The sequence below is a fragment of the Mobula birostris genome, chromosome 18, assembly GCF_030028105.1.
Source record: "Mobula birostris isolate sMobBir1 chromosome 18, sMobBir1.hap1, whole genome shotgun sequence".
Classification (NCBI taxonomy): Eukaryota; Metazoa; Chordata; class Chondrichthyes; order Myliobatiformes; family Myliobatidae; genus Mobula; species Mobula birostris.
The window spans coordinates 60,293,797-60,321,634 of record NC_092387.1 but is presented as its reverse complement, the minus strand read 5'-3'; the positions used below and the strand labels follow the sequence as shown (position 1 = coordinate 60,321,634).

Below are 27,838 nucleotides of genomic sequence, written 5' to 3'. Positions count from 1 at the left end.
TGTGACTATATGGGTTTCCTCTGAGTGATTCGGTTTCCTCTCGTATTCCAAAGATGCAGGGGTTAGGAGGTTAATTGGTATGGGTGTAATTGAGTAGCATGGGCTTATTGGGCTGGTCGGTCCTGTCACTGTGCTGTATCTCTAAATCTAAATCTAAGTTCTAAATTCTAGTGTATGGAGCCCTAGTTTATTTTATCCCTACTCGTATTGAAAACACACTATCCTTGTATCCAGCATAGAGAATATAACAACTCAAGTAAATCTGGTCTAATGTATTGTGCCCCTTTTAAAATAATTCATGTGCAGGTAGCCAGTTCCTCCATTCTTGTGTAAACTCTTTAAGACTCTTATCATTTGACTTATAATGTTCATATAATCATAGAATCATTCAGTACAAAAATGAGGCCTTTACAGCTCACCCTGTCCATGCTGACTGAATGCCAATCTATATTAATCCCATTGTCTGCATTAGGCCCATCGCCCAGTACAAACAAGAGAAAATCTGCAGATGCTGGAAATTTAAGAAACACGCACAAAATGCTGGAGGAATTCAGCAGCCCTTCAAAGGGTTTTGGCCCAAAATGTCAACTGTACTCTTTTCCATAGATGCTGCCTGGCCTGCTGACTTCCTCCAGCATTTTGTGTGTGTTGCTCCCATCTCCCTGTTCTGCTTTTCTGTCCAAGTATTTGTCTAAATACTTTATCATATTGTAATAGTATCTACCTCCATTGCCTCCTCTGGCAGCTTATTATAAATGCTTACCCACTCCGTCTGTGGAAAAATTGCCTATTGGATTACCTTTCTCACTTTCAAGCAGTGCCCCTCTAGTTTTAGACATCCCCATCTTGGGGGAAAAAGAGATTTTATTCATTCTTTATATACCTTGTATAGATAACAGAACAGTACAGGCCCTTTGGCCCATGACGGTGTGTTGACCTTGTAACCTCCGGGATCAATCTCACCCTTCCCTTCCACATAGCCCTTCATTTTTCTTTCATCCACGTGGGATTAGAGCGGGGGTCAGGATTCACATTTCTGGATCATTGAGACCTCTTTTGGGACAGGAGTGACCTGTACAAAAAGGACGGGTAGCACTTGAATCTGAGCGGGACCAATATCCTGGCAGGGAGGTTTGCTAAAGTTATTGGGGAGAGTTTAGACTAGAATCGCTGGGGAGTGGGAACCGAACTGAAGAGAAGGAGCAAGGGGTGGTTGACTCACAAGTAGAGAAAGCTTGTAGATAGTGTGAGAGGGAGGATAGGCCAGTGATAGAGAAGGGATACACTCAGACTGATGATTTGAGATGTGTCTGTTTTAATGCAAGGAGTATCATGAACAAAGCAGATGAGCTTAGAGCGTGGATCAGTACTTGGAGCTATGATGTGGTGGCCATTACAGAGACTTGGATGGCTCAGGAGCAGGAATGGCTACTTAGAGTGCCAGGCTTTAGAAGTTTCAGAAAGGACAGGGAGGGAGGCAAAAGAGGTGGGAGCATGGCACTGTTGATCAGAGATAGTGTCGCAGCTGCAGAAAAGGAGGAAGCCATGGAGTCTACTAAGTCTCTGTGGGTGGAAGTTCGGAACAGGAAGGGGTTAGTAACAATACTGGGTGTTTTTTATAGACCACCCAATAGTAACAGGGACATCGAGGAGCAGATGGGGAGACAGATTCTGGAAAGATGCAATAAATGCGGTTGTCATGATGGGAGATTTTAATTTCCCCAATATTGATTGGCATCTCCCTAGGGCAAGGGGTTTAAATAGGGTGGAGTTTGTTAGGTGTGTTCAGGAAGGTTTCCTGACACAATATATAGATAAGCCTACAAGAGGAGAGGCTGTACTTGATCTGGTATTGGGGAAATGAACCTGGTCAGGTGTCAGGTCTCTCAGTGGGAGAGCATTTTGGAGATGGTTATCACAAGTCCATCTCCTTGACCATAGGATTGGAGAGGGATAGGAACAAAAGTTAGGAAAGAGTTTAATTGGAGTAAGGGCTATCAAGCAGGAACTTGGAAGCATAAATTGGAACAGATGTTCTCAGGCAGAAATGGCAGAAATGTGGCAACTATTCAGGGGATATTTGTGTGGTGTTTTGTATAGGTACATTCCAATGAGACAGGGAAAGGATGGGAGGGCACAGGAACCATGGTGTACAAAGGCTGGTGAAAATCTAGTCAAGAAGAAAAGAAAAGCTTACGAAAGGTACAAAAAAAAGACCAGGTAATGATAGAGATCTAGAAGATTATAAGGCTAGCAGGAAGGAGCGTAAGAATGAAATTAGGAGAGCCAGAAGGGGCCTGGGAAGGTCTTGGCGAGCAGGATTAAGGAAAACCCCAAGGCATTCTACAAGTATGTGAAGAGCAAGAGGATAAGACCTGAGAGAATAGAACCAATCAAGTGTGACAGTGGAAAAGTGTGCATAGAACCGGAGGAGACAGTGGAGGTACTTAATGAATACTTTGCTTCAGTGTTCACTACGGAAAAGGACCTTGGTGATTGTTGGAATGGCTTACACCGGACTGAAAAGCTTGAGCATAAAGACATTAAGAAAGGGGATGTGCTGGAGCTTTTGAGGTGTATATATTTCAATGCTAGGAGTATTGCGGGGAAGGCGGATGAGTTGAGGGCGTGGATTGACACGTGGAATTATGACGTTATAGCAATTAGTGAAACTTGGCTACAGGAGGGGCAGGACTGGCAGCTTAATATTCCAGGGTTCTGATGTTTCAGATGTGATCGAGGCAGAGGAATGAAAGGTGGGGGAGTAGCATTGCTTGTTAGGGAAAATATTACGGCAGTGCTCAGGCAGGACAGATTAGAGGGCTTGTCTACTGAGTCCTTATGGGTGGAGCTCAGAAACAGGAAAGGTATGGCCACATCAGTGGGATTGTATTACAGACCACCCAATAGTCAACGAGAATTGGAAGAGCAAATTTGCAGAGAGATAGCAGGCAACTGCAGGAAACATAAAGTTGTGGTGGTAGGGGATTTTAATTTTCCATATATTGATTGGGACTCCCATACTGTTAGGGGTGTAGATGGTTTAGAGTTTGTAAAATGTGTTCAGGAAAGTTTTCTAAATCAATATATAGAGGGACCAACTAGGGGGGAGGCAATATTGGATCTCCTGTTAGGAAACGAGTTAGGACAAGTGACAGAAGTCTGTGTAGGGGAGCACTTTGGTTCCCGTGATCATAACACCATTAGTTTCAACTTGATCATGGACAAGGATAGATCTGGTCCTAGGGTTGAGGTTCTTAACTGGAAGAAGGCCAAATTTGAAGAAATGAGAAAGGATCTAAAAAGCATGGATTGGGACAGGTTGTTCTCTGGCAAGGATGTGATCGGTAGGTGGGAAGCCTTCAAAGGAGAAATTTTGAGAGTGCAGAATTTGTATGTTCCTGTCAGGATTAAAGGCAAAGTGAATAGGAATAAGGAACCTTGTTTCTCAAGGGATATTGCAACTCTGATAAAGAAGAAGAGGGAGTTGTATGACGTGTATAGGAAGCAGGGAGTAAATAAGGTGCTTGAGGAGTATAAGAAGTGCAAGAAAATACTTAAGAAAGAAATCAGGAGGGCTAAAAGAAGATATGAGGTTGCCTTGGCAGTCAAAGTGAAGGATAATCCAAAGAGCTTTTACAGGTATATTAAGAGCAAAAGGACTGTAAGGGATAAAATTGGTCCTCTTGAAGATCAGAGTGGTCGGCTATGTGCGGAACCAAAGGAAATGGGGGAGATCTTAAATAGGTTTTTTGCGTCTGTATTTACTAAGGAAGCTGGCATGAAGTCTATGGAATTAAGGGAAACAAGTAGTGAGATCATGGAAACTGTACAGATCGAAAAGGAGGAGGTCCTTGCTGTCTTGAGGAAAATTAAAGTGGATAAATCCCTGGGGCCTGACAGAGTGTTCCCTCGGACCTTGAAGGAGACTAGTGTTGAAATTGCAGGGGCCCTGGCAGAAATATTTAAAATGTCGCTGTCTATGGGTGAGGTGCCGGAGGATTGGAGAGTGGCTCATGTTGTTCCATTGTTTAAAAAAGGATCGAAAAGTAATCTGGGAAATTATAGGCCAGTAAGTTTAACGTCGGTAGTAGGTAAGTTATTGGAGGGAGTACTAAGAGACAGAATCTACAAGCATTTGGATAGACAGGGACTTATTAGGGAGAGTCAACATGGCTTTGTGCGTGGTAGGTCATGTTTGACCAATCTATTGGAGTTTTTCGAGGAGGTTACCAGGAAAGTGGATGAAGGGAAGGCAGTGGATATTGTCTACATGGACTTCAGTAAGGCCTTTGACAAGGTCCCGCATGGGAGGTTAGTTAGGAAAATTCAGTCGCTAGGTATACATGGAGAGGTGGTAAATTGGATTAGACATTGGCTCAATGGAAGAAGCCAAAGAGTGGTAGTAGAGAATTGCTTCTCTGAGTGGAGGCCTGTGACTGGTGGTGTGCCATAGGGATCAGTGCTGGGTCCATTGTTATTTGTCATCTATATCAATGATCTGGATGATAATGTGGTAAATTGGATCAGCAAACTTGCTGATGATACAAAGATTGGAGGTGTAGTAGACAGTGAGGAAGGTTTTCAGAGCCTGCAGAGGGACTTGGACCAGTTGGAAAAATGGACTGAAAAATGGCAGATGGAGTTTAATACAGACAAGTGTGAGGTATTGCACGTTGGAAGGACAAACCAAGGTAGAACATACAGGGTTAATGGTAAGGCACTGAGGAGTGTAGTGGAACAGAGGGATCTGGGAATACAGATACAAAATTCCCTAAAAGTGTCATCACAGGTAGATAGGGTCGTAAAGAGAGCTTTTGGTATATTGGCCTTTATTAATCAAAGTATTGAATATAAGAGCTGGAATGTTATGATGAGGTTGTATAAGGCATTGGTGAGGCCGAATCTGGAGTATTGTGTTCAGTTTTGGTCACCAAATTACAGGAAGGATATAAATAAGGTTGAAAGAGTGCAGAGAAGGTTTATAAGGATGTTGCCGGGACTTGAGAAACTCAGTTACAGAGAAAGGTTGAATAGGTTAGGACTTTATTCCCTGGAGCGTAGAAGAATGAAGGGAGATTTGATAGAGGTATATAAAATTATGATGGATATAGATAGAGTGAATGCAAGCAGGTTTTTTCCACTGAGGCAAGGGGAGAAAAAAACCAGAGGACATGGGTTAAGGGTGAGGGGGGAAAAGTTTAAAGGGAACATTAGGGGGGCTTCTTCACACAGAGAGTGGTGGGAGTATGGAATGAGCTGCCAGACGAGGTGGTAAATGCGGGTTCTTTTTTAACATTTAAGAATAAATTGGACAGATACATGGATGGGAGGTGTATGGAGGGATATGGTCCGCGTGCAGGTCAGTGGGACTAGGCAGAAAATGGTTCGGCACAGCCAAGAAGGGCCAAAAGGCCTGTTTCTGTGCTGTAGTTTCTATGGTTTTTCTATGGTTTTTTGGAAAGCATCAAGTTGGATAAGTCATCGGGACCGGGCGAGATATACCCCAGGCTACCGTGGGAGGTGAGGGAGGAGATTGCTAAGCCTCTGGCAATGATCTTGGCATCATCAATGAGGATGGGAGAGGTTCTGGAGGATTGGAGGGTTGCAGGTGTTGTTCCCTTATTCAAGAAATGGGGTAGAGATAGCTGAGGAAATTATAGACCAGTGAGTCTTACTTCAGAGGTTGGTAAGTTGATAGAGAAGATCCTGAGCGGCAGGATTTATGACCATTTGGAGAGGCATAATATGATTAAGAATAGTCAGCATGGCTTTATCAAAGGTGGGTCGTGTCTTATGAGCCTGATTGATTGAATTTTGAGGATGTCACTAAACACATTGATGAAGGTAGAGCAGTAGATGTCGTGCATATGGATTTCAGCAAGACATTTGGTAAGGTACCCCATGCAAGGCTTATTGAGAAAGTAAGGAGGCATGGGATCCAAGGGGACCTTGCGTTGTGGATCCAGAATTGGTTGCCCACAGAAGGCAAAGAGTGGTTGTAGATGGGTCATGGTCTGCATGGAGGTCAGTGACCAGTGGTGTGCCTCAGGGATCTGTTCTGGGACCCCTTTTCTTCGTGATTTTCATAAATGACCTGGATGAGGAAGTAGAGGGATGAGTTAGTAAGTTTGCTGATGACACAAAGGTTGGGGGTGTTGTGGATAGTGTGGAGGGCTGTCAGAGGTTACAGCAGGACATCAATAAGATGCAAAACTGGGCCGAGAAGTAGCAGATGGAGTTCAACCCATATAAGTGTGAGGTGGTTCATTTTGGTAGGTCAAATACGATGGCAGAATATAGTATTAGTGGTAAGACTCTTTGCAGTATGGAGGATCATAGGGATCTTGGAGTCCGTGTCCATAGGACACTCAAAGCTGCTGCACAGGTTGATTGTGTGGTTAAGAAGGCATATAGTGCATTGACCTTCAACAACTGTGGGATTGAGTTCAAGATCTAGGGCACAGTTTTAAGGTGCTTGGAAGTAGGTACGGAGGGGATGTCAGGGTTAACTTTTTTATGCAGAGAGTGGTGAGTGCGTGGAATGGGCTGCCGGCAACTGTGATAGAGGTGGATACAGTAGGATTTTTTAAGATGCTCCTGGATAGGTACATGGAGCTTAGAAAAATAAAGGGCTATGGGTAAACTTAGGTAATTTCTAAAATAAGGACATGTTTGGCACAGCATTATGTGTTGAAGTGCCTGTATTGTGCTGTAGGTTTTCTATGTTTCTATGTCTATTTCTGTGCGCCAACACATAATGTTGTAGACCTCTCAAGTCACACCTCAGCCTCCTATATTTCACTAAGAATAAGACCAGCCGCCTTGCATCTGCAACCCTTAGCTGGGCAACACTGGTAAACCTGTTTTCCACTCTTGCTTGAACCACATCCTTCCTGTAATGTGATGAACAGAACCATTATGAATACTGTTACAAACCAAGCAATGTTTTATGCAATTGCAACAGGGCCTCCCAACTCAATGTCTCAACCCATGAAGGCTTCTGCTTTCTACCAGAATGATGTATTTCCAACAAGTTAGCCTCTTTGTGCTGTTATGTATTTATTGCTGTCCACATTATTTTATACTGCACTTCCAAGTTTGGCTTTGTTACTTAACAAGTTCCTGCTGGCTTTCCTGTATTACTAACACAGGAGATTGCTGGGAATCCAGAGTAACACACAAAATGCTGGAGGATTTTGGAATGTCTGGTAGCGTCTGTGGAGGGGAATAAACAGTTGACGTTTCGGGCCGAGACCCTTCATCAGGATTATGGAGTCCTGATGAAGAATCACGGCCCGAAATGTCAACTGTTTATTCCTTTCCGTGGATGCTGCCTGACCTGCTGAGTTTCTCAAGCAATTTTGTGTGTTTCTTGTAATAATTTTTTTGTCCTTGATTTTATCTCCCAAGGTTCCTAAGTTCAAGTTTATTATCATTCAACCGTACACATGTCTACCACTGAATGAGACAACATCCCTCCAGATAAAGGTGCATAACACAATACATACAAGTTTCATGCATAACACAAATTTTACCATAAAGTAACAAGTTTGTATCGTATACATGTATTATTTGTTAATTTATGGTAAATAGTAATACTACTTGTGCTTCATATGTGATGAGACCTGGGTGGTGGCAGCGAGTTCAATAGTATTATGGCCTGTGGGAAGAAGCTGTTTTCCATCATAGCAGTTCTTGTGCTAATGCTATGGCACTTCCTCCTGTTGGTAGGAGGTCAAAGAGATTGTTGGAAGGATGGGAGGGATTGCTGATGATGCTAAGGGCCCTTTGCACACAGTGCTCCTGATAAACATCTCTAATGGATAAAAGACCACTGGCCACTAAAATTAAACTTGCTGCTTTGTAATTGCCCGGCATGTCCTGGATATATTTTATTTTGGGCACTGATAACACTTCTATTCACCTTAAAACTCCTTTATAACAATATTGAATTGAAAGATGAATGGGAAGCCCTTTTGTACTTCCCATGCTGACCTTCCCTCAACATTTTATAATGTGTGCATCTCAACCACATTTACTTTTGCATAACCAGTTTTTCTAATGCTCCTCCAATCTGAGAAACACAACCGAGTAGCCTAACTACAAAGGAGGAGGATATGATTCAATCATAGATTGTTTGAATGATCTTAATCTAATTTGTAGATGTAAGAAATTGAATCTGTAGCAGAAGCTATTCACTCTGATTAAATAGCATAATACAGGTCATTTGGAATGGACAGGACAGGTACAGTACTTTATAAAAAATATACAGTAGACCCAATGTGGGGCATGGTTTAGATGTGACAATATTAACAAATACCTTAACAAGCAGAATGTTTTAAATTAAGGTGTCCAGAGAGATGACAGCTGGTGTATCATTAACTATAACACCTGCTACAAGGTTCTTGCTCTTTGAAGATATGAATCCTAGTCACAAGGAGAAATGTGCAGATGGGTAGAACTGGCTCCACAACTTTAGCCTGCTGCAGTATTAGTCAATTGTTTCAATGTCGGATTTGCGGTCTGCTATTGGTTCCCGGTATGTAATCAGTTTCTATTTACACGTCTCCAGTGATGGATTGTTTCCGTTGGATGAGCTGGAGCATTCATTCCTTAGTATTTAAATTTGTAGAGCATTTTATTATGCTTAAGAATCTTAAAGGAGTCCTTGAGCTCCTAACCAAATTGTATTTCTGTGTTGTTTCCCCTGGCACTGACATGTATTATATATTCAGAATTGTATCGCTCAATTTTAAATAAATGTGATTTTCTTTGCATATTATTTAAAATCTTGAGTGGCTTCAGAATTGTCTTCAAATTGTTTACTTGTAAATTAAATTTGGGCTTATTAATCAAACTGTCCATCAGTCTCACTATGTTGGTAATTTGAAAAGCATCTTGAGCAATTAACCAGATTTCAAGGTACAACCCATTTGAAGTTTCTAAGTTTTCCTAATTTCATACTTGGAATATGTCATTGCCATTTAACTGGAATCTGACAACTTGTACTTGTTCGTTAATCACATTTTACTTACCTGGACACAAGGAGATCAGCATGGCCTCCATCGCTGCTCTGCACTGAAGTCTGAGCAAACAAATGCTATCTTTTTTTACAGAAACTGACGCCAGTTATTTATAAGTGTTGAACTAATAGAAACTTCTGAATCCCAACATTTGCATATTTAAGTAAATCTCAGCTGTTAATAACCAATTAAATCCACGTGTTAAGAATTAGTACAATAACTATCCAATAAGTGTTGCCCTAGAATACTTTCTTTTGCATTTTTATCTTGTCTTGGTATGCTCAATAACCTTCGTTCCCAAGCTTGAAGAGAGTTAGACTTTCAAGAACCACATTCAGCCTAGGTGACTGCACACAGTTGTCAGCTAACCATCTTAACTTGTTGCCCTAGTGAACTTCCACACAGCGAAAGGCTGTGTGAAGTGTCTGCACTAATTTTAACCCTTATTTCGCTGCAATTTCCACCCTTCCTTTTTGACCGTAAAGGATGACATCTTATGAATTTCAATAGCACATAGTCTCTGAACCTTGATGACAGCTTCATCAGGGGCAATTGGCTGATGGAGGGCAGTGTCCTGTGAATAGAGTAATGAAAAGTGCTTTTAGTATGCTTGCTTCATAGGCCAAAGAAAAGTGTCGGGACATGTTGAAGTTGTTCTTTTTTTAAAGATACATTATTTACACTGCACTTGGGTGGTAGGAAGGATGTCGTAGCAGTAACCAATGTGCACAAGAGGTTTATTAGGGTGTCGGCTGGAATGGAAGGCTATAGTTAGATTGGATAGGTTGGTTTGCTCTCACTGGATGTAGGAGGATAAGGGGTGACCTTACGTAAAATTCTTGAGGGATGATAGATGGAATAGGTAGTAAAAATAATGTTCCCAAGCAAGGGAGTGTAGAACTGGATGGCAAAAGTTTAACACAAGGAATTCTGCAGATGCTGGAAATTCAAGCAACACACACCTGACGAAGGGTCTCGGCCCGAAACGTCGACTGTACCTCTTCCTAGAGATGCTACCTGGCCTGCTGCGTTCACCAGCAACTTTGATGTGTGTGGCAAAAGTTTAATGTAAGAATGGGGAAATTTAAAGGAGATTTGAGTGGTAAGTTTTTTCCAGAAGTTGGTGAATATCTGTCAAAGGAGATAGAGGAAGCAGATACAATTATGTTTAAAGGGTGTTTGGACCAGTTTTTGGATATGAAAGGTGTAAAGGGACATGGGCCTATTTTGAGAAAATGGATAGGTCATATTTGGCATGGTTGAGGTGGAGCGAAAGGGCCTATTTCTGTACTGTGCATTTCTGTAGTTCCCTGCACTACTTCCTAGGTTTGCACAGAGGAAAGTAACGGTTATACGTACTACCTGATCCAGACATATGATGTGTTTGGGAGCAGCTGGAGATGGGTGATAAATGAAAGGTTGTGAATGCCCATGTTGCAACAAAATTAAGGTGAAGCCAGTGGTTTGAGGTGAAATATAGCTAGCTGGTAAAAATACTGTCTCTTGCATTTGACTATAGAGTAAAAGTAATTGCAAAGTATTCAATGTTTTCCTTTTGCTTTACCACACAGGCGGCAGCAGGGATCCTTTGTTACGTTGGTGCCTATGTCTTCATTACATATGATGACTACGATCACTTCTTCGAAGACGTCTACACGCTGATACCTGCTGTTGTCATCATAGGGGTCGGGGCGCTCTTGTTTATAATTGGTTTAATTGGCTGCTGTGCCACTATCCGTGAAAGCCACTGTGGCCTGGCAACAGTGAGTTGGACAAATTTTATTACTAATAATTTGGAGTAATGTGTTCTGTCTGAAGGCATTGCTCTAGCTTTTTGAAATGTTCAAAGTATTTTTGGAACAATTGTATTTTAAAATCTGTTTTTGAAATTAAGATTCTCTTTTTTTTAGATCAAATACTGCTTGAATATCATTCCTGGCCGGAATATTAGTTTCAAAGCTCATTCAGAATGTATCATGAATCTGAAGGAAGCACAGTTATGGAACAAATCAAGGATTTGTTCATCTTGTGCATTTACACGTATTAGGAATTTGATGTGGTGTGTTGGCTCAATGTACGGCAAAAAAACATCAATTCTACAGAGTAAAGAATTAGATAAAAATATAGAAGTTAAAATAGGGATATAGAATAAAATGTGCATAAATATCAACATGTGTTTACAGTGTAAACAGCATTATAAAAAGAGGTTTAAATTGCAGTACAGTAACAGATAGAGGGGTAGGGATGCTAACCACTGTGGTTGATTAGATTAACTGTCTAGCGGAAGAAACTTTTAAGATGGTGTGAAGTTTTTGTTTGATAACAAGGGAACAACTGTATTTTAAATGCTGTCTCCGGTAAGCATATTAATATACAGTGATTTCCGGATAATTGCGACACATTGGGGCCAGTACATTTTGGCCCAGTTAAGCATCTCCCCCAATTAGCTGAAGTTTAATGGAAATTGATATAAGAGTGTAAAAAAAGACAAACTACAGTTTAAATGAGTAACAAATTCCGTATTTAAATGAAATACAGAACAAATTAGAATTTTACCAATTCAGTACTATAAAACTGTGTATTAGTTCCTTAAAGTTAGTTCCTTAAAGCATAGGAACTCATCCAGTGTATGCTGCCATGTTCTTTTGATTGACTGTAACTGAACAAAATCAGCACAAGCATCTAGTGCAGAAATGGACTGCCTTCATACAGTGCTTTCACTGATTGCATCCTCCAAATCTTCATTTTCATTGCAACATTCAGGATGGTTGTCAATAACTTCAAATTCTTTGTAGATCACAACTGACTCTTTTTTAAAAACTGTTTGCTCTAAGCTTGGTCTAACAGCCACGCAAGTGTACACAACCTACGCCAGTTAGAAACGGTTTGGCAACAGTCTCCTGCCTCAATTAAACAGCATAGTATTCTAAATAAACAAAGAGAATTCTGGCTATTTTCTCTATTTTTTTCTTTAAGAGTTGCCCCAAATATGCAGCTGCTCCGATTAGCCAATGGCCCAAACCATTGTACTTGAGGACTGAAATACAAGCCATGAATGATACCATCTAATTATCATTTTCATAAAGTTCTAATTTTTTTTCTCCCTCAGATTTGTACTTCCCTGACTTGTACTAAAATATAGTTTCAACAATAAAACTGTCAATCAGAATCAGGTTTATTATCTCCGGCATGTGTTGTGAAACTTGTTGACATGGCAGCAGCAGTTCAATGCAATATATGATATAGAAAAGAAAAAAATAAAGTCAATTACAGTAAGTGTATATATGTGTATGAAGAGATTAAAAATAGTGCAAAGACAAATAATATATATTTTAAAAAGTGAGTTAGTCCTCCAGAAGAAAGATTTAAACTTCTTCAGGTAAGCATCCCTGAAAGAGACTTCACAGTGTAGTAATCCAATCACAAAGGAGAAAATTTGTGAATGAAGATCACACATGCTGGAAATCTAAGCAACACACACAAAATGCTGGAGGAACTCAGCAGGCCAGGCAGCATCTATGGAGAAAAATGCAGTCCTGCTGAAGGGTCTTGGCCCAAAACGTCAATTGTGTTGCTTGGATTTCCAGCATCTGCAGATTTTCTCTTGTTTGTGAGTTGGTCCTCCATTTCGTTAAACCTTGCCACTGAGTGAAAGTAGAAATAAGCAGTTCCACATCTTTTTGAAACTTTTCCACCCCATCTGTTAGTGGTCTAGTTGTGTGCTCACGTTACTCACCACTTCTCTCCTGGGTTGAGTTGGCTAGGTCATAACAGGTTGGGAATCAAGTCCTCAGTAAGTAAGAAGTTGTGGAGAAATGGGTTTTTGGGTTGTCAGTCGGTCAGTGGGTGCCGTCCCAAATCCGGGGTTGGCAGCTATGCACCTCCATCTTCTTCGATCTTGCGACAGCACCGAGTACAGCCTGTCCTCCCGTTTGTTCTCGCTGGCCGCCTTGGCACCACCTGCTGCAGCCCCCGCCGAACTCGAGCCGGAGGCCGTGTCGGCCTCTAGCTGCGGCTGCTTCTTTGAGCTCGGCCCTTCCTTAGGCAGAGGCCTTGGGCAGGTCCAGGCACACGGTGCAGCGCCCAAGTTCATCATGTCTCTTCTAACTAGGTGCATAGCATACGATTCATAGATACGTGGTGAGGCTTTAATCTCTTCCACAGAAGATGGCCATTGGCTCACAAGGAGCTCATCCGCCCTTTGTCAGGTCTTGTTTTTTTTTTTAAGTCCTGCTGGGTGTGCTCACACCCTCCTCACCAGACTAAGTCCAGTGAGGGAGCTGGTCCTAGTCGCTGACCACTCAACCACGGCCCCCAGCTGGGCGCCCGCTCCCCGCCGAATCTCTCCGAGCATCCGGCACCCGACTGAAAACCATGGTCGAGCGGCCGGCGACCAAACCGAACTACTTAAATAAACAGTTAATGCTGGTAATGTCATTGGCAGAGACTGACTGATCTTGCTGATCAGTTTAAATGAAACATTCCCATGTTAATAACAAGTGCCCCTACAGATAAATACTGTTGCATTTTGTTATCTTCCAATATAAAGAAATGAAAAGATACTAATTGCAAAATATGATTTGAAAGATGCTGTTGATGATCTATATCAGGGGTCCCCAACCTCTTTTGCACCGCGGACCTGTTTAGTATTGACAATATTCTTGCAGACCGGCCGACGGGGTGGGGGGGGGGTGGTGTTTAAGTAGTGTTGCCAACTTTCTAATTCCCAAATAAGGGACAAAAGTAGCAGTCAAATACGGGACACTTGTGCTTACCCTGAGAAAGGCTATCATGACCATGAAACCTTGCACGGGCACCTGTGTGCGCATGCGTATATGTGCCAGTTTTTTTCTACAAATCGGTTTTGGCTTAATCTTCCCGATTCTGTTAAGTGAGACTACACTGTACGTACATTATTCCTACTTTATATAGGCTGTGTATTTATTATATCATTCCTGCTTTTACTATATGTTAGTGTTATTTTAGGTTTATGTGTTATTTGATATGATTTGGTAGGTTATTTTTTTGGTCTGGGAATGCTCAAAAATTTTTCCCATATAAATTAATGGTAATTGCTTCTTCGCTTTACTCCATGTCCGCTTACGAACGGTTTCATAGGAACGCTCTACCTTAGCGGGGGAAATACGGGACAAGGGCGATCCCGTATGGGACAAACCAATTTAGCCCAATATACGGGAAGTCCTGGCTAATACGGGACAGTTGGCAACCCTGTGTTCAAGTTCAACAGTACATGACAGGGAATGAGGAAAGGTGCAGCTGACTCATGTCGTTTCATATCGCCAAGTAATATTGTTTCCTCGCGGCCCAGTAGCACATGCTTTGCGGCCCGGTGGTTGGGGACCACTGATCTATATGTAAACTATGCTAGTTCTGCTGAAAGTGTACAGCATGCTAAAGTTGCTGTGCAGAAATCTGATGAATAGGTTGGTGATATTTAAGAATTGATTGATTTTGCATTATATTCATCAATAAACTCTTTGGATGAGCGATATTAGAAAGCATTGTTTATACTTTGTTACCCACCTGAGATTCACAAACAGCACAACAGCACAGAACTGGGCTTTTAAACCCAGAACGCCCATGCCAACAATCAATTTCTTATCTATACTAATAACTTTTTACACACTTTTTTGCCTTTTCCATCCAGATGCTTAATTATTTTGAGAGTCTCTGTCTCTACCACTCAGTAGGTTCCAGATTCAAACCAATCTCTGGGTTTAAAAAAGTCCTTCCTCAGATCCACTTCAACACTCTAATTTTGTGTACTTTTTATCAGATTTACTTCTTGGCTCCAAGAAAATCTGAGCTAATCCATTCTCTTCCATCCCAGGCACCCTGTCCAGTGCAATCACATCCTGTCTATTGTGTGCTGACCAGAATTATTCACTCTTGTTGACCAATTGTAATTGTGTACATGATTAACACTAGAGCACCTGCACTTAAGCAATGCTGACCATCTGAGACTATTGGAATACAGTGGTATTTAATGGAAAATCAAGACAGAGAATATCCTTAAATCCCTAAATTGGCAGCCTTTAGCCTGTTGGTTGCCAGATTAAGTGACTTTTGAATGGCCAAAAAACCTTTGTTTAACTTTCTTATATCTGTTTAGAAACATTTATTGTTGGGTAATAAAAGAAGCTGCACAGTAAGGAAAAGTCTGTTTTGAAATTAGTTCGGATTATTATTTGTAACACAAATTCATAATACTACAGAAACTGAAAAGCTTTTCTCTTCTTCACACAAGTTTGTGCTGATTCTACTGATAGTTTTCATCACAGAAGGAGTTGTCGTAGTACTTGGCTACATCTACAGAGCAAAGGTAAATGTTCTATTTCCTGTTTTGTTTAGGATAGGAGAGCCAATGTTAATTTTGTGTCTTTGAAAAAAGGTGCAAAAAGATGGCTATTCATAACTGAAAAGCTGTAGCGGAAAAGCTTTACTGTTGTAAATGTCATTTGTATTTACCAATTACAAACTGATAAAAGTAGATAAAATGCCTGTAATTTGTATAATTAAATGTCAGTTTGTGCTGCAGTAACCTGTGATACACATCCTTTGCACACATTTGTGACAGATGTTTACATTTCAGACCCAAAATTCTTTTGTTATGTGAGAATTAAAACAGCAATATATTGACAGCATTAATAGTCTCTAAATGTCACAGTGTTCTGCTCAGTCAGCACCTTGGATTTCATTTCCATTTCCTCTCACCTATTTAACTGATAGTTGAGCTCCAAAGAATGGACAAAAAGAAGTTAGATGATCAATTGCTCATGTCTTGGAGTTAATTTCTAAACACGTGTGTAGAGAAACTGAGATGCTTGGCTTCAAAGTGTGATTGAGAGAGCAGCTTTGTAGCAATCACACCACAAAATCAAGTTAGCAGTCAAAGTTCAAAGTAAATTTATTATCAAAGTACGTGTATGTCACCATGACCTGACCTGAGATTCATTTCCTCACAGACATTCACAGTAGAACAAAGAAATGCAATAGAATCAATGAAAAACTATGCAGAAACTGACAATCAGCCAATGTGCAAAAGAGGGCAAACTGCAAATACAAAAAAATACATGCATACATACCTCAGAATGAAATACCCTGGTTTCCTTGGCTACATAAGTCTAGGGAAGGCAACCTCCAGCCCCACCAAGCTAATGAGAGGGAGGTACTCTCCCACCCCAAACCCCAGTTTGTGTGGATGCTGTGTAATTTCCTCCCTTGTTACAAATGGGTGCCATGAAATAGCAGTACACTGCATGCAATTAAAGGAGTTATATTTATAAATCTTAACTAAAAGGTTAATAACAAAAAGAAAAGAGCACATTCTAATTAAATAGTCAAATATGCACAGATTGGAGCTCATCTTGAACTTCTGTGTCACGCACGAGCTGGGCCCTCTTCAGTGTGAATGCCCACGCCACCTTCCAGACATTGCTTGCAATCCACCTTGAACAAACCAGTGTCCCACTGGGTCGTATGCTACAACCGATTCTCCCCAGCATCTTCTCTCTTCATCTGCCACCGAACAACAAAAAAAAAACCTGACTAACCTTATTGTCCCTCACCAAGAAAAGCTCCCACTAATTGGATGGCACACATTCCATGTCATCCCTTATCTTCAACAGTAACCCAAACAAACCAAAATGGAGCAAGCTGAAAACGAGCAGCTCTTACAAAACTGCCAAAATGAAATACATACAGTATAACAGTAAAAATATGAACCAGGGCATTACACATACATAAATAATACTTAGAACATGAGTTGTAGAGTACTTGAAAATGAGTCCATGGTTATGGAATCAGTTCAGAGTTAAGGTAAGTGAAGTTACCCAAGCTGGTTCAGGAGCATGATGGTTGAAGGGTAATATCTGTTCCTCAACCTGGTGGTGTGAGACCTAAGGCTCCGGTTCCTCCTTCCTGATAGCAGCAGCGAGAAAACAAAATGGATGGTAGAGTCCTTGATGGATACTGCTTTCATGTGGCAGTGCTCCTTGTAGATGTGCTCAATTGCAGGGAGCACTTTTCCAGTGTTGGGTTAGGTATTGACTTAACTAGTGATGTAAAAACTTTGAAAGCCTGCCCTTTTCCTAAAAGACAAGATCGTTATGAGGGGCAAAGTAGAATGGGGCCTTGCTCCCGAGTTTCCTCATGTAAGGACAGAGTCTTCGTGCACCATCTTCGGGTATGAAATATCAGAAGTATTATAACCCACATTACAAATTGTATAATTCTGCACCTTGAGGTTTCATTGTAGGAAAACAATGAAGGTGGCTAGATGTGAAAATTCAAGTCATTGACTTGTTAGAATAATGGAGGCCCGTTGTATAGAAACATAGAAAATAGGTGCAGGAGTAGGCCATTCGGCCCTTCGAGCCTGCACCACCATTCAGTATGATCATGGCTGATCATCCAACTCAGAACCCTGTACCAACCTTCACCCCATACCCCCTGATCCCTTTAGCCACAAGGGCCGTATCTAACTCCCTCTTAAATATAGCCAATGAACTGGCCTCAACTGTTTCCTGTGGCAGAGAATTCCACAGATTCACCACTCTCTGTGTGAAGAAGTTTTTCCTAATCTGGGTCCTAAAAGGCTTCCCCTTTATCCTCAAACTGTGACCCCTCGTTCTGGACTTACCCAACATCGGGAACAATCTTCCTGCATCTAGCCTGTCCAATCCCTTTAGGATTTTTATGTTTCAATAAGATCCCCCCTCAATCTTCTAAATTCCAACGAGTATGAGCCTAGTCGATCCAGTCTTTCATCATATGAAAGTCCTGCCATCCCAGGAATCAATCTGGTGAACCTTCTTTGTACTCCCTCTATGGCAAGGATGTCTTTCCTCAGATTAGGGGACCAAAACTGCACACAATACTCCAGGTGTGGTCTCACCAAGGCCTTGTACAACTGCAGTAGTACCTCTCTGCTCCTGTACTTGAATCCTCTTGCTATGAATGCCAGCATACCATTAGCCTTTTTCACCACCTGCTGTACCTGCATAACCACTTTCAATGACTGATGTATAATGACACCCAGGTCTCGTTGCACCTCCCCTCTTCCTAATCGGCCACCATTCAAATAATAATCTGTTTTCCTGTTTTTGCCACCAAAGTGGATAACCTCACATTTATCCACATTAAATTGCATCTGCCATGAATTTGCCCACTCACCTAACCTATCCAAGTCACCCTGCATCCTCTTAGCATCCTCTTCACAGCTAACACTGCCGCCCAGCTTCGTGTCATCCGCAAACTTGGAGATGCTGCATTTAATTCCCTCATCTAAGTCATTAATATATATTGTAAACAACTGGGGTCCCAGCACTGAGCCTTGTGGTACCCCACTAGTCACTGCCTGCCATTCTGAAAAGGTCCTGTTTATTCCCACTCTTTGCTTCCTGTCTGTCAACCAATTCTCTATCCACAATACTCTATCCACCTTACCCCCAATACTGTGTGCTTTAAGTTTGCACACTAATCTCCTGTGTGGGACCTTGTCAAAAGCCTTTTGAAAATCCAAATATACCACATCCACTGGTTCTCCCCTATCCACTCTACTAGTTACATCCTCAAAAAATTCTATGAGATTCGTCAGACATGATTTTCCTTTCACAAATCCATGCTGACTTTGTCTGATGATTTCACCGCTTTCATAGTTTCATCATGTCACTATATAGTTAAATCCTTCCCTCTCCCTCACAACCACTGAACCTGCATGGTCCTTTCGAACATCGAGTAACCAATTGTATGACTATTAGACTAAATAGATGTATGGCTTATGTTGCCTCTTCAAGACTTAGCTTTCTATGGTAAAACCTTAGACTATTTCGCTTATTCCATGCCAGCCAAATCTGTTGTTACAGATGATTGAAATCAATAATTGTTAACGTTTCTGGCACCTCATTTGCAAATGAGTCAATCTGTAATTTATTCCAGAACAAGCCAGGATTAATTTGAGATAATAAAATTTCTTATTGAACGGAATTACTTATTCCCTGCCAAATATTAGCATGGTTAATTTTATAGTTGTAATCTCATACTGAACTCTTGGTGATGTTATTACATGACTGTATTATACTGTCTTTGTGTATGGACATGATATTGTCCACACACCATTGTATTTAAAGATTCAAGTTCTCTTGCATAATTCACACCTGACAAGCTCTGGGTGTAACAAGTTAACTTTCTGTTTATTCCTGTTGCTTTAAAAGAGGCAGAGGAACCTGGTGCAAGGGAAATGCCTTCATTGGTTGTACCTCCAAATGTTTCCTAGCTACAGTGAGCAAAAAAAAAATTAAACGAGCATCTATTCTCAAAAAAGCATAAAATTATTTGCCATTTCTAAGCCTTGTTTCATTCTGCATAGGTGGAGGATGAGGTTGATGACAGTATTCAGAAAGTGTATAATGAATACAATGGAACATACCCGGATGCTGCCAGCCGTGCGATTGATTATGTACAGAGACAGGTGAGATTAGCTAAATAATTTACATCGATCTGTCTTGTCTTTGCCATTTGCACATGATCAAGATGTATGCTTCAGCAGCGGCATTTTAATAATTCCATATGCCTGTTAATCATTCTGCATAGATTAAATGACATAAACTTAAAGTAAGAGTATCTAAGGAAGACCCTTTTTCCCCACACTGCAGTATTATCTGCAGTGGCAATATTTGAAATGCAACCAGTTTACTACTTCCTGAGTTAAGGAGAGGAAAATCAATGGTACAGTTTACTCACTATTTGGTGTTGCTAAAGGCAAGTGAGGCAGAGTGGGGTGGTGAGGGTATTGGAGAGAGGTAATTCACTAATTTGTTCCAATTAAAAATTTCAAGCCGTAGAACTAATGAGGGGGAGTTGTTTTTTGACCTCGAGTGTTAATACTGTCTTCCCATCTTGAGTATTTCCAGCATTTTCTGTTTAAATTTTACATTTCCAGCATCTGCAGTATTCCGATTTTTATCTTTGACAACTCAGTGCCTGAAGGACCAGGCAGACTACTGAAAGAAATGCTATTACATCTAGTGCTGGTGATTGTGCTAGCAAGCCAAAGTATTCATTAAAAAAAAGGTGTCTGGTTATTTCCATTACTTTAACAGTTTAGTGATACAAGTATATAAACCATAGTAAATGAGTTCCATCTCTGCAAACTTGAACTAACTTGTGTATTTCCTTTTGAAAGCTGCGCTGTTGTGGTATCCATAATTACTCTGATTGGGAAGATACACAGTGGTTCAAACAAACCAAGAATAATAGTGTGCCAATTAGCTGCTGCAAATCAGGCATCAGCAACTGCACAGGCAGCATGAACCGTCCTTCAGACCTGTATTCTGAGGTAAGACTGGATGAAAAAAATTACAGGTATTGCATAAGAAGAATCTGTTAGTCATGGAGTCATGTACAGCACTCTGGTTAGGCCATATCTAGAATATTGCTTACAGTCCTGATCGCTCCACTATACGAAGGATGTTGAGGCTTTGGAGAGCATGCAGAAGAGGTTTACCAGGATGCTACTTGGTTTAGAGGGTATGTGCTATGATGAGAGGCTGGACAAATTTGAGTTGTTTTCTTTGCAGTGGCGGAGGCTGAGGGGAGATCTGATAGAGGTTTATAAGATTATGAGAGGCACAGACAGAGTATCTTTTTCCCAGGGTAGGGATGTCTAATATCAGAGGGGATGGATTGAAAGCGAAAGGGGGTGGGTTCAAAGTGAATGTGAAGGGTAAGTTTTTTTACTCAGTGGGGTGAATGCCAGGAATGTGCTGCCTGGTATGGTGGTAGAGGCAAATAAATTAGAGGCTTTTAAGAGGTGTTTAGATGGGCACATGAATGTGAGGAAGATGGAGAGATATGGACATTGTGTAGGTAGGAGGGTTTTTTTGGGGGGGTTTTGATTTACTTTTTAAGCTGGTTTGGCACAACGTTGTGAGCCAAAGGTCCTCTTCCTGTGCTATAATCTTCTGTGTTTGATGTTCTAGACCAGGACATCCCATTTGGCCTGTAACCTACTAAACCTTTCCAGGCGATGTCCAGCTGTCTTTAGAAGTTATTATTGTAATTGCCCCAACCACTTCATTGGCAACACATTCCACACACATACCACCCTTTGTGTTTAAAAGCTAAATAATTACCCCACCATGTAAATCTTTCGCTTCTCACCTTAAGCCTTTGCCTCTAGTTTTTGATTCCCCAAATATGGGGGGGAGGGGGAACGGGACACTGAATGCATTCGCTGTATCTGTGTCCCTCATGATTTTATACACCACTGTAAGATCACCCCTCAATCTCCTATGCTTGAAGGAATAAAGTCCTAGCCTGTCCAACCTCTCTCTGTAGCTCAGTCCCTAAAGTCCTGTCGCCATCTTTGTAAATCTTTTCTACACTCAGCCAAGAGTTTTGTTTGTGATTGAAAGCTAATTCAAAATTTTTGTCTCTTTGCAGTGGTAAACAGTTCCATAAATCAACTTTTAAATGGAAGTGGGTTGTTTTTGTTTCATAATAGTGGGTTATTTATTAACAGCACTTTTATTTGTAAGTGTTAAGTCACTTTTGCTGTATATTATATTGCTGTTCATCTCTGCACGTTTGAACTTAATTGACAGCTCTTTGTAGCTGTATGTCCTGGTGAAGGGTCTCTGCTCAAAATGTTGACTTTTACTCCCTTCCGTAGGTGCTGCTTGACGTGCTGGGTTCCTCTAGCATTTTGTGCATATTGCTCAAGATTTACAGTATTTGTAGAACCTCTTGTGTTTACGGAATCCTTTGATGCTTTCAGTCTTTTAAATTCAAATCTGTCTTGTGTCTTTCAGTACTTTTTTTTGTTTTGTTTGTTTTCCTCCTGTCGTGTCCAGTCTCCCAACCAGGAAAATCTGTCCATTTCTGAAGTTGTGTATTCTTTTGAATCTGAAATGTATGATTAAAGGCATACTACCATCCTCTTGGGGTAACTAGTGAAGAGTAATAAATAGATCCTGTATGTTCCCCGCCATCCAAGAATGGTCTTTATTTAACAAAGCTGATATTTTGGAGGATATGGTGTTAAAATACAAGATTTTGATAATATCTAAGCCAGAGAGATTTTTTCATGGATTGTTTAATGGTCTTTTAAAATCAAGAAAAATGTTTAATTTTACTGATAATGCATTGTCAACATTTTTCGGAGTAGCTTCTACCCCTCTGCCATCAGATTTCAGAATGGACAGTGAACCAACCCATGAACACTTAAGTTCATCACCCAACTCTGTGTGGATGCTTTCAGTTCTCCAGTAACAGCCTATAGCTGTCTTTTCCCTCCAATTCCCCCATCTCTGCTCATCAGAATCCTATACTAAAATAACAATGGGGTCAAACAAGATGCATGCAGTTTCATTGAATTGTAATATATTGCTTCTGGAGATTCTTAAAGCACATGTATATTTTGATGTGCCATCAATTGTTAAGAAAAAAAACAGAATTTGCTTTTCTGTAATACAACCTTAGGCCAATTTTCCCTGGAGTTTTTCCTGCCTTTCACTGACTTCAATGATAAATTGTAACCTGACTCCATACGCTAGACTTTGCCCCAGGGAAGCGATTGAATGTGTAATATTAAGCAAAACTTGATTGTTGGTCTTCTTCAGCTCAGTGTAATGCGCCTACTAATCTTGAGAACAAAAGCATGAGAGGAGGCACATGGGTGAGGTGATGGGACGGCAAACATGGGGTGACAATGCTTTACAGCACCAGTGATCACCAATTCCCACCGCTATCGTTAAAGGGTTTTATTCACTCTCCCTGTAACCGCATGGGTTTCCTCTGAGTGCTCCAGAAATGTGGTTAGGGTTAGTTGTGGGCATGCTATGTTGGCACAGGAGGCATGGTGATGCAGGCTGCTTCAAGCACAATCCTCGGATTGTGTTGATTGTTAATGCAAACAATGCATTTCACTGTATGTTTCGATGTATGTGTGACAATAATCTTTGAAATAAATCGAGGTTTCTGATTCATTATCTAGAGATCCTTCCCATAAATGTACCGGGGTTGGCTAAAATGTGATAAGTGCTGCTATTATTTTAATAAGATAGGAGGATTTATGGTTTAAAAAAGTGCAAAAATGCAAGGTAGTGAGATTGTTTAAAGACATAATTTTGATTTTATTTAACAGGGATGTAAAGTTCTGGTGGTGAAGAAGCTGCAAGAAATCATGATGTATGTTATTACAGCTGCTCTAGGATTTGCAGCGATACAGGTAAGGTTAAGCTGAGTTCCTATAGAACCTGATATCACTGAAGGGAACCACGTGATCCATCATCCTTGACCTTATTCTGCTAAAGAACTACCAAGCACTCTTGTTCACATTTTATTGTATTGATTTTGATGAACTACTGTGGAAATAAGATTGTTACACCAGATTAAAAACAGCAGCTGGTATATGATGCTTTTCTTTCACTCAAATGAGAATTGAAGCTTCAAAGGTATTGTGTAAGCTTGTTTTGAACTAACATCCTAATTTTAATTTGCAAGTTAACTGATCTATGTTTTATAGTTTGCAAGCCTATTTTACATGTTAACCTGAACTGGTGATACCATTAATGGAACTTGTAAATTCTGTTTTCTGTTTTCTCTGGTGTTTCTCGTAGCTGCAAGTTGATTTGTTCATATATCAAAACAACATGATACTTGCGGTTCCTGTTACAGGAAATTTGGTTTCTTGTTTGGTGGAGTATGTATGTTTTTGTTTAAATCTGTTGTGTGAAGTTGTTTTCCTTTATACATAATAAATAGATTTTAATATGTATGTACACATACATATATACATACATACATACACACACACATGCACAAGTCACACAGACACAGAAGAATTTTGGCCTTCCACACCTCAAATTGAACTTTTACGGCCTGAATTGTGACAGGTTCTAGATTTTATTCTATCAGATACTTGAGTACAATTTCAATCCAATAGGCCAAAACTTTCCCTGTCGTGGCTGGTCATGTCACTGTGCTTAAGGCTCAACATGTTTCTGCTGTTCAGGATGTTCTATGTATACAAGATTCTCCCAAGATTGCCATCCACCCTTTTGTTCATTTCTCTGTAGTTAAGGACATGCTTTATTTTTTTAATTGTTTCCAGGGCGCAAATATTTTATATATATCAAGATTACGTAGAGATTTTATTTGTAACCGCCTTTCCATTCCCTCTGTCAAGGGAAGTTATCGAGGGAGGTGAAGCACTGCACAGTGCAGCAGATTTTAGTGGAACCACAATTGATAAGAGTGAACATTTGACAAATATTTTAAGCCATAAATATTAAATATACATTGACATATTGACATTATTGAGTTCCATTTAAAAGACTCGGATCTCATCTTTGTACTCTTATTTATATGATAGATATTATCAGGAAATATAATAATCAAGCCTACATAATATGGCTTTTGTGACATGGGAAACATTGATGTTCAATATTATTGGTGATTTTTTACATCAGTGGCTCAGTGGAGATACACAGATTGACACAGGCAACTTGACCATGGTAACATTTCATGGAGTTATGTTACCTAAGTGAGGTAGAGCTGAGTCAACACAAATTCTGAGCTTGCCATTAACCTCAATTGAAAAATCAGGAACACCAGGCATGTGGGGAGGCCCAGGTTGCTTTTGTAGTGCAGCATCGTGGAGCTATTGCTTCATTCACTTTTTTTTTAACATGATCAGTAAGAGTGGTGTTATAGTATTAATCCCAGTGGATGCAGGAGAGAAGAAAGAAAATGAACTCCCTTGATTGCTATTCAGAAGTTCCTGTTTAAGTGTGCCAATGTATAGAAATTCCATAAGGGTTACAGAGTATGGTTTCCTCCCGGTGCTCTAGTTACCTGCCACAACCCAAAGATGTTCGTAAAATGGTTGTTGTCACAAAAGATTAGCTTTATTTGTCACATGTATATTGAACTATATAGTGAAATGCATCGTTCTGCATCAGCAGTCAACACAGTCCCAGGATTACAGGCAGCAAGTATCGCCATGCTTCTAGTGTCAATGTAGCATGCCCACAACTCACAAATCCTAACTTGTACATCTTTGGAATGTGGGAAAAAGCCAGAGCTCCCAGAAGAAGCCCACAGGGTCTTGGGGGAGAACGTGCAACTCTTTACAATCGGCGACGGAAATTAAACCCCAATCGGTGATCACTAGCACTGTAAAGTGATTGTGCTAACTCCTACACTACTGTGCCACAATGTACCACATAGTGGGGTACAGTGAAAAAATTGTTTTTGCATACCATCCATACAGATAATTTCATCACATCAGTAAGTTAATTGGTTGTTGTCAATTGCTTCTAGAGTATAGGTGACTCAGAGAATTTGAAGGAATTGAAAAGAATGTGGGGAGAATTTTTTTTAAAAAGTGGGATTAACATAAGTATTATTGTAAGTGTGTACTTGATGATTGGCGCAAATTCAGTGAGCCGAAAGTCATGTCCATGCTGTATCTCTGTATGAATCTAAAGAAATCAATGCCCTTTGATGTTGCCCAATGGTACTTTATATCCAAGTTCACTTAGAATGGTGGGCTGCTCACACTGTTAGGGATGAGGGAGGGTGACCTTTTGAGTGTAATTGGTTAAGTATATTGGACAGGAGAGCGTTTGTTGACTTGTACATATTACAGCATCATATTATGGGTATAGAGTTTTAAAATCAATAACAAGCCACCTGCTAATGTGTCACCCTCCCACTGAACTTCATGTCCTACTCACTTGGCATTAAAACATTGTGATTATCTCACAGCAGTGCCACATTCAGTTGTCAATAGTGCTTATGTTGCCTGTGACTCTTTACAGTTGCTTTTGTACTCAAATTATTGATGTATTCATTGAATTGCTGTGAAATGAAAGTCTACGTTTCCATTTATTAGTTCCAAGCAGTCTTTTTCCCCAATGCGGCGCTAGAATTACCAACAACACTCCTAGATGTAACACAATTTTCAATGCTCCCAAAGAAAAATTGCTATTAAGCTACTGGTGGGTGTTGCAATTTTATAGCTGAGCAAATATAATTCTTCAGCTTAATGTTTTCTATTCTTGTGTATGTACACCCATTCAAGTAATGAAGTCTTTCTTTAACCTTTGGCTTTATCATTAGATAAGCTATTGGTTACTGCAAATTTATTTAAGATTACATCAAGCAAGAAACTGCCTTTATTTGTATTGGCGTGTGGATATAGGGAGGTGTTGGTTGTTACTGTAGACCTATTGCTGGCTTTGTCATATTACAACATTCTGCAAATAGATTTGTGGATATGCAGGTTTTATTCTATAACAGCAACACAGTATTGATATGTTTTTGAGTTCAGTAATGCTAAAAATGAACACTTTAAATGTAGACAACAGGAATTCTGCAGATGCTGGAAATTCAAGCAACACACATCAAAGTTGCTGGTGAACGCAGCAGGCCAGGCAGCATCTCTAGGAAGAGGTACAGTCGACGTTTCAGGCTGAGACCCTTCGTCAGGACTAACTGAAGGAAGAGTTAGTAAGAGATTTGAGAGGGGGAGGGGGAGATCCAAAATGATAGGAGAAGACAGGAGGGGGAGGGGTGGAGCCAAGAGCTGGACAGGTGATTGGCAAAGGGGATATGAGAAGATCATGGGACAGGAGGTCCGGGGAGAAAGACAAGGCAGGGGGGGAACCCAGAGGATGGGCAAGGGGTATAGTGAGAGGGACAGAGGGAGAAAAAGGAGAGTGAGAGAAAGAATGTGTGTATAAAAATAAATAACGGATGGGGTAGGAGGTGGAGGTGGGGCATTAGTGGAAGTTAGAGAAGTCGATGTTCATGCCATCAGGTTGGAGGCTACCCAGACGGAATATAAGGTGTTGTTCCTCCAACCTGAGTGTGGCTTCATCTTTACAGCAGAGGAGGCCGTGGATAGACATGTCAGAATGGGAATGGGATGTGGAATTAAAATGTGTGGCCACTGGGAGATCCTGCTTTCTCTGGCGGACAGAGTGTGGGTGTTCAGCAAAGCAGTCTCCCAGTCTGCGTCGGGTCTCGCCAATATATAGAAGGCCACATCGGGAGCACCAGACGCAGTATATCACCCCAACCAACTCCCAGGTAAAGTGTTGCCTCACCTGGAAGGACTGTCTGGGGCCCTGAATGGTGGTAAGGGAGGAAGTGTAAGGGCATGTGTAGCACTTGTTCCGCTTACAAGGATAAATGCCAGGAGGGAGATCAGTGGGGAGGGATGGAGGGGACGAATGGACAAGGGAGTAGCGTAGGGAGCGATCCCTGTGGAAAGCGGGGTGGGGGGGGGAGGGAAAGATGTGCTTAGTGGTGGGATCCCGTTGGAGGTGGTGGAAGTTACAGAGAATAATATGTTGGACCCGGAGGCTGATGGGGTGGTAGGTGAGGACCAGGGGAACCCTATTCCTAGTGGGGTGGCGGGAGGATAGAGTGAGAGCAGATGTACATGAAATGGGGGAGATGCGTTTGAGAGCAGAGTTGATAGTGGAGGAAGGGAAGCCCCTTTCTTTAAAAAAGGAGGACATCTCCCTCGTCCTGGAATGAAAAGCCTCATCCTGAGAGCAGATGTGGCGGAGACAGAGGAATTGCGAGAAGGGGATGGCATTTTTGCAAGAGACAGGGTGAGAAGAGGAATAGTCCAGATAGCTGTGAGAGTCAGTAGGCTTATAGTAGACATCAGTGAATAAGCTGTCTCCAGAGACAGAGACAGAAAGATCTAGGAAGGGGAGGGAGGTGTCGGAAATGGACCAGGTAAACTTGAGGGCAGGGTGAAAGTTGGAGGC

The 27,838-nt window shown here is 41.0% G+C and overlaps 1 protein-coding gene across 1 annotated transcript in view; it reads left to right on the top strand.

Annotated features, from left to right (window-relative positions):
• Nucleotides 1-27,838, top strand: part of LOC140212159 (tetraspanin-3-like) — a 72,782-nt gene that overhangs the window by 20,634 nt on the left and 24,310 nt on the right. The window contains exons 2-6 of the mRNA XM_072282787.1: nt 10,598-10,789; nt 15,295-15,369; nt 19,417-19,518; nt 20,233-20,385; nt 23,194-23,277. Of these exons, the coding sequence (XP_072138888.1) occupies nt 10,598-10,789; nt 15,295-15,369; nt 19,417-19,518; nt 20,233-20,385; nt 23,194-23,277 (606 nt within the window). The remainder of the gene's footprint in view (nt 1-10,597; nt 10,790-15,294; nt 15,370-19,416; nt 19,519-20,232; nt 20,386-23,193; nt 23,278-27,838) is intronic.